At 35.2% G+C, this 7,980-nt stretch overlaps 1 protein-coding gene across 1 annotated transcript; it reads right to left on the minus strand.

The window, feature by feature from the left end:
• Window positions 1-964: 964 nt before the first annotated feature.
• LOC21404825 (TOM1-like protein 6) lies at window positions 965-6,799 on the minus strand. Its single transcript, XM_010092803.2, has 9 exons — window positions 6,371-6,799; window positions 5,574-5,652; window positions 5,324-5,422; window positions 4,069-4,182; window positions 3,354-3,517; window positions 3,181-3,262; window positions 2,997-3,082; window positions 2,527-2,823; window positions 965-2,195 (listed from the first exon to the last, which is right to left on the minus strand). Exons 1-9 carry the CDS (start codon window positions 6,505-6,507, stop codon window positions 1,268-1,270), a joined length of 1,986 nt encoding a protein of 661 aa, XP_010091105.1. The 5' UTR covers window positions 6,508-6,799; the 3' UTR covers window positions 965-1,267.
• Window positions 6,800-7,980: the final 1,181 nt, after the last annotated feature.

The following is a 7,980-nucleotide window of genomic DNA, read 5'->3' on the forward strand; positions in this document are numbered from 1 at the left end:
TATTAAATAAATATATTATAAATATAATATAATATAATTATAATATCATATTACATAATAATATTATAATATTATAATTATTAATATAATTATTATATTATTTGTTACAATATTACAACTATATTGTATTACATCATATTATTGTATTATTATATTATATTATATATATTATATTGTAATATTATTATATATTATATTATAAATATGATGATTACATTATAACATAAAATATATTGTTATGGAATATTAAATAAATATATTAAATTATATCATAATATTTTTATTCTATATTATATTATGAGATAACTATTATATAATATGTTGTAATTATATTATAATATTCAAGGGTAATTATGAAAAAAAAAAAAAGAGTTTAGAATGGGTATTCCTTTCACGTGAGGAAAGAATAATAATTCACTCAAAAATGGTGAATGGTCATTCTTTTTTAATACCATTCATTTTTAATAAATCCAACTAAACATCATATTTGTATTCCATTCTATTAGGGAGAGAATATGAATGAAAGAAGGAAGTTGGTTTTCCGATATCTTTTTTAGTGATGTAGGAGGAAAGAAAATGTGTTCAACTAGTATTATCTAAGTTCAAAATAAAGATAAAAGGTAATTTAACTATTTATTATAACAAATTTTCCTTCGAAGATCCCCTTCACAATAACAACAGTAGAACCCATGGATCCTTTTATATCTCCACTTTTTTTATCCCTTAAAACTTTTCCTCCTACCAAAAACAACCTACAATTCCATTTTCTTTTAAGAATCACTCCTATTTTCTTTCCACTCCACTACATGCGTCACATTCGAATACTTTTGATTTATTTTCCCTAATCTTCACTATTCTCCAGAGTAGGTGAAGATGAAAACTTAATAAATGTACGATCAGTTCGATAGTAACAGTAAAACCAAAATTACTCAAAAGAAATCACAAGTATTTCATGGAAAAGATGTAGAACCAAAAATATGCCTGGAACAGAGTTTATAAATGGAATTATTAGGCACGACCACTGGGAGGATTATGGGTTTGTAGGTGTGCTGCACATTAAATCAAACCTACTTCACAGACGAAAGAAGACGCTATGTGAATTTCACAAAGGACCACTTTCTTCAAAGTTACACACGGTACTGAAGATAATTGACGATCAATCACAACTTCATGAGTTCGAAATCGGAAAGTCGATATCGATGTACAATCATATTCACAGGGATATACATATCCAGTTATGTAAAAAGTCCAGTTGTATCCTAGAATTTCACTTCCTTCCACCAACCATACTTTGGCCAGAAGTCCCTGCCAAGCCAGACGATGCATTGCCACTTGCACTGCCAAATACATTTAGATCTTCAAACAATCTGTACGAAGGAATAAAAGGCTTTTGTGCTGCTGGAGGGGCAGGGTTTCTAGCATTGGGTGCGGCTACCCGTGATTCTCCATTAATAGCTAGCCCATTTTCTCTTGCTGGGAAAGAATTATAATGCTGCAAGGGTTGACCACTCTGAGCTGGTGTATAAGACACAGTGGTGTTGGTTTGTACCGGTCTATAAGATGTCTTGGTATGAGTCGCAAATGCATTATTTGTGGGGAAATGACTCTGACTGCTGTAATAACCAGGTGTAGCAGCCCAAGGCGGAGGGGGATAACCGGATGAGTAAGTAGATGGTTGCGGTTGTACAAGCGAGGAAGCTTGAGGTTGTACGTGCGAGGAAGGTCGAGGTTGCACATGAGAGGAAGGTTGAGGTTGTACATGCGGGTGGGCTTGAGCTCGTGGTAGAGGTTGCGGCGGGGCTTCAGGTTGCGTTTGTTGGTGAGGTTGTGCCCATGGAGCAACATAGCTATTGTACGGTACCTGACCCTGAATTCCAGAATAAGTTTGTGAAGCATGGGGAAAAGCTTGTGTGCTGGCAGATACAGGCACCTGATGCATGTTTTGGTTAGAAGGTGGAGTGTGGGGGGTGAGGGGGGAGGCTTCTGTTGTCGACAAGGTAATGCTCAGTAAGTCAATTATGTCCTGCTCTTTGGTCTTAACCGGTGCAGGTGGATCAGGGAGAGCTAGTGCATTGCTCATGGCTGATGTGGAAGCTGCTGGAGTAGACGTTGAGCTGCTCACACTCACGATTGCCAGACCTTCAGTGGTGCCATTAGAAGTGCTTTGCGGGGCTGTGGATAGTGCTTTAGAATGCCTGCATTCATAAACAAGCTGAATAATTACAAATCTATACGAAATATTAAAATATGGATCGCAGCATGAGCTTGCTCATAGGAAATAGGTTAGGTGCTCCTTTAGGAATAGAAATCTACAAGCCCAGAAGATAATTTGATTAAAATTTTCGGCTGCCCTATACTAGCATGACGACTTGCAAAATATTTCTAGGCACCAACCTATAGGAGATGCTCACCTTGATTTTAATAGGGAAAAGTTGGGGACAAATACAAAATAATGTGGATGATAAGAATGACCAAAATATAAATAAAACGAATAATTAAAGAGATCGAAGTGAAGTAGCAAGAGACCTTCGAGCTAGTTGTGCAAATTCATCTTCCTCTTCTTCTTCTTCGTAAATCTGGCTCCTTATCAGAGTAGTAACAGGTGCAGAAGGGCTAACATTTGGTCTTGGACTGAAATCTCTTGGACTAGAATCTTTTACTTCCGCCTGTTTGATGCTAGAGGTACTTGTCTTAGTTCGTTGAGGACTAGAATTTGTAAGTTGAGCTGGCAAAGGGGAACCAGCAGCTATTGCATCATGTTTTGCAAGTAAACTTTGGAGACTGTCATTTAGTTCAAGACCCTTAGCAAGAAGTTCCTCGTCCCTGCCACATGGAAAGACGATGGTGTGAGAGCCCCCCATTTTGTACCAGCCCCAATGCAGGGTATGTGGACATGCATAACGATGTTCATTCCCACAGAAACAGCATAACATGCAATCATATAATGATTTTATGCCTTCGACAATAAATATCCTGAATGCATGGAGGAAACCAACCCAGTTGAAGTTAGCATTTGCATCAGCTTTTTCTGGTTTGCACGGCAGCGGTTAACTAGCTCAACTATCACTTCATCTTTTATAGCCTAGAAACAAAAACAGAACTGGTTAAACCCAACAGACCATCTGGTTAGTTTCATTGCTAAGTTACTTTCATTACAGAGGTAAAGAACATTGCTCATACCGTGCAATCACTAGGATTAACAGCTTGCAGCATGTCACCCAGGAGTTCCAAAACATTCCGCATAGCTTCAATACTTGACAAGCTTTTAGGAAGAAACAATGAATTCAGGTGATAATGGCACAACAATTTTCCAAAGCCAACACATAGCACGCGGACCACATCGAAATTCTCACCTTAAAGTCTCAATTTCGGTTGCCATGGTTTCATCAAGCCTTCTTGAAGCATTGCTAGGCATTCCATATCCAGGTTGAGGACGTCCCAGGGTTGGATGTGAAGCAGGTGGCGTAAAGATAGGCGAAGCATCTAATGAACGCTTGGGAAATTCTACTCCAGAACGCTGCCGTTCATTAAATTAACTATTATTCAGTAGCAATTTCACCTCACTTATCAAATGTACAGAAAGTTGCTACTCATGAATTAGCTTGCCTAGAAATTATGATGTGAAGACATAAATGCCACATTGGAGGCTCACAAAACAGATGTTTAACTTTGCCACAGTATTTCAAAGGCTCATCAACGTAGGTTCAAGTATAAGAATCATCAATTTGATGTCACTTGAAAATAAAAATAAATAAATGAAGAGAGAAAAGAAACATGAAACAAAAAAAAGATTTTGTAAATTCAGTTTGCCTAAAAATGGCAGCCAGAAATTCAATAATCATGACATGGTCAACTGCTTGATAATATGATTTGATAGAACCTAGGATCAGAGGATACTATTAGTCTTATTCTGATAACATTTAAAATGATTGGTAAAAGCAAGTAATCCATATAACACTCAGTTGTACATACCAAACCTAAAAGGGGAATATAATTTAATAAATTCTCGCAATGCTAAAAAAGAGATCCTGAAGAACGGAAAGATGAATGATGTAGCTAAATGCGTACCCTTAGTTCTTCATATGCCCAATAATATTGAGGATACTTTCCTCCGGGTCCACCAAATGCTTCTTGCCAAGAGTCTAGCAGGACCAAAATTTTCTCCCTCACTTGCATATCTGCCTGAAAGTTATATCCGCATGTGTTTTTGAGTCAGGTAAAATCTTCTAACTGGATAAATAGTAAACAAGATTAAAAAAGAAATGGAAGATAACACAATCCACTACCTAAGAATAAGGGTTTGGCAAACAATTGTGGAAATTGACCGCTCCACAGTAATCAAAATAAACGAGACTAAAAAATTCATGCTTCCAAGAATGGACATAAACATACGGACAATGTACATCATCCAAAACAAATATAGAAAACCAATCAATAGAGGTCCTCAACCTTTCTGGTAAATAAAAATGCATTGTAGCTTCTGTGACATTTTTTCCCCTGAAAGACTTGTTTCCAATGCATTACTACACTACATGCATCTAAAATTATACGTTCTAGCTTCTCATCTCTATTTTTACTTCCCAAACAAACTGAGTTATTCAAACCAGATGCATTAGCCATTGATTGCATGGATTCTTAAGCCATTTACAGTTTTTCCTATTTCCTTTAAATTTGAAAAGGAACATGAGATGCTCAAGGGGCACAACCCAAACTCAATACACAAAATCAAACAAAATACACTGTGCAAAGCGCAAACCTGAGAAACAATTAAGCCTAAGTTTTGATGCATCACCGAAATCTTTGACTACCAAACACTGTTGAGGAAGGATCAATTGGAGCCAGGTTTAACATGGTTTTCAAAATCCCAACTTAAAGGTTATACATATGGGGTCCTCTCCAACTTTAACAAACTCCTCAAGCCGTGACTGTGCCATGTATACCTAACTGAATGATTATTTGTCTCTTTTTTTTGGCTGAAGAATGATTATTTGAATTGAGTAAAAAACAGTTGTCCGCAAAAACCAAGCTCAATACTATCTAAACCACTAAACAACCGCCTGCGTGGCAGTTTGTCATAATTTCTGGCTAGTATGATGTGGACTTAAATACATTCAGTAACATTATTTGAGCACCGTAACATAAATCCTAATCTAATTAACAACGATGTAGCATTTTATACACTAAAGACACATATATTAGCTAAAAGAATAAGTATTAAAAAAACAAAAGAATAATAATAAAAATAACACCAAAACTAAACAAGTGGACTAGAGTCAATATCTCTTGTGATCAAACTCAAACAGACAACATGTTCAAAACTTACCTTCTTCTTCACAATTTTTATCATTTCCCCCAGTATATTCCTCTCAGCTATTTGAAAATGGACATAATCCCCACAGTTCTTTACCATTGTCTCCAAAAGCTACAAAGTTGAATTAAAAAAATAAATAAATAAAAAGTTGGGTGTGCTAAGCATTAAGCAAGACTCAGATAACAAAAATGAGGGAATCAAAACTTGAAGCAAAAACCCTTCAAAGAAAAAAAAAAAAAAAAAACTTGAAGCAAAAAAGTACCGTCAAAGAGAGTAGCTGAACTTTCGAGTTCTTATGCTGCAGTCTTCTTTTAAGAGCTTTTACAACATCTTTTGCCTGCCTGCATTGTTTAACACATACCCATCAATGAATAAAGAATATCTTTATTTTTGTCAAAAAAAAAAAAAACCTCATTGAAAAAAAATTACCAAAATTAATTATATTCTTTAAAAAAAGGTGCCCAAAAACTTTACCAAAACTAGAAGTAAAGAATGTTAAAAACTCAAATCCAGAATCACCAAGATACTATACAGCAACAAATACGATTCTACACAAAAGAGATGTATCTTTTATTTCTAAGATTAAAAACACTGCGTCTATAATCTATATTGAACCCAAAAATTTTTATTGCACATCTTAATATGAAATTCTGGTAAACTTAAGCTGCAACACTATTGAGAAAAGTCCCCCACAAAACAATAAGGGGAGAAAACAAATTATTTCTATTTATTTATGCTAAGACTACCAATATAATCCTCCAAGTGACTTATCCGTGATGACCAAAGAGGTTTTCAAACACAACATGAAGATTAAGGGGAAAAAACTAAAAATTATCGCTTCAAATTATAAAAACAAAATCAAACAATTAATACGCCTTTCTACTCAAAATTATAGCCTCGTGATCAAATTCCAAATTGAAAACAGCGCAGGAAGTATCAGACAGAAAATTAAGGCCGAAAGAAAATCAAAGTCAAACACCGATAATTTCCAAAAATAAAAAATAAAAAATTAAGAGCTTCAAGCTTGGGTATGGAAGCGTTTCGTTTTGTCAAAATTACCAATGATGAGAATTGACGGAATCGCAGATATCGATGTTCATGGTCCAATCAGGGCTTATCAGAAGATCGCTCGTCGCCTTCTCCACTGCTACCGTAGCTGAAGACGACGACGACGATGAAGACGCCATCGGCAACATCTTTCCCTCTCTCTCCTCTCTCTCTTCCTCTCTCTAAGTCTTCAACGATACAACTAAAACAAAACAAAAAAAAGAAAAAAAAAACCAAAAAAACAAACTTCTCTCTCTCACGCAGAAAATAAACTTCAAACCCGAACGATGAACCGGTGTATTCCACGCCTTATTTTCGCGGAAAATTCAGGTGGGCCATTATTGTGTGTTTGGACGGCTGGAAAATTCCGAAACCCTAGAAAAGAAAACAAAATATGCTTGAGAATTTTCTCGTTTCCTTGTTCTTCTTCTTCTCCTCTTTTCTTTCGCACCTCTTGCTCAATTAGAAAAAAAAAAAAAAAAATAATAAAGATAAAGAAGAAAGAAGAATACAAACAATTATTATATATTATATTATATTGTAATTTTTCTTGCCTTTTTGTTACCGAAATTTTCGTTCGTAGGTGTGCTTTACTTTCGACTTTCGTGTCGATGTTCTATTTCTATCCATATCTGTGATGAGCAATCCCGTTTAGTGTGCTTTTTTATTTAGACCGTTGAAACAGATTCTCCACGGGCAAATCGCACGTGTAATGCACTCGCCCAGGATTAAGAAGCATTGTTAAACGTGAGGGCGAGTAGGATGTTATTCCGTACGCAAAGCGAGTGGTAAAGTCCTTTTGCTTATTTTCTCTCGCCTTTCGGTCTAACTTCTGTTTAATTATTTAATTAATTACCGTTTGTTTAAGAAGGCTTTTTTGCATCGGTACCCTCACAACTAATTGGATTGGCAAACCAGTCCCTTCACTAAAAATATTGGCATTGGACCCTCAAATTTTGAAATCGTTCCATAATAAGTCTTAACTGAAAACGGTGTTTAAAATTTTTAATGGATTTTCTTCGCATGAAAAGCACGTAACTTTTAAAGGAGGGTGTACTAGTCTTTCTAATGAAATTATGAACTAACAAAAAAATAATAATAATAAATTAACATAAACCATAATAGAATTAGGAAAAAAAACAAAAACACTTAAAATAACATCGATTTCAATTTGCAAACTCAAATGTTGTTGTTGATGAACACGAATCATTGGTCGAAACTCGAAAGTATGGTTGCTGATTCAAATGATGTAAAAACTGATGATTGTGAGCAACCGGGTCTGCTTGAGAGTGTTAAAAAAAAAAAAAAGACTTTTGAAGCCGAAAAGATGTGAAAGAAACAAACTTGAAAAAAGACAACAACAAAAAAAAACTATCTCAAAGGCAATTGTTTTGACTTAACACAATTAGGGATGATAATTCATGTCACGAATCGTATTTTAATTATTTTTTAAAATTTACAGTCAACTAGAATACGACCCGTGATATGAAATTTTTTAAAAAGCCGCAACACGAACATGACACGACCACTTTATAGGTCGACACGACATGACAAAAAAATGACTCGTGACACGAAATTGACCAGTGAACTCAAAATTGACATGAAAATTATATATTTTTCTT

The sequence above is a fragment of the Morus notabilis genome, unplaced genomic scaffold, assembly GCF_000414095.1.
Source record: "Morus notabilis unplaced genomic scaffold, ASM41409v2 Scaffold442, whole genome shotgun sequence".
NCBI classification, from domain to species: Eukaryota; Viridiplantae; Streptophyta; class Magnoliopsida; order Rosales; family Moraceae; genus Morus; species Morus notabilis.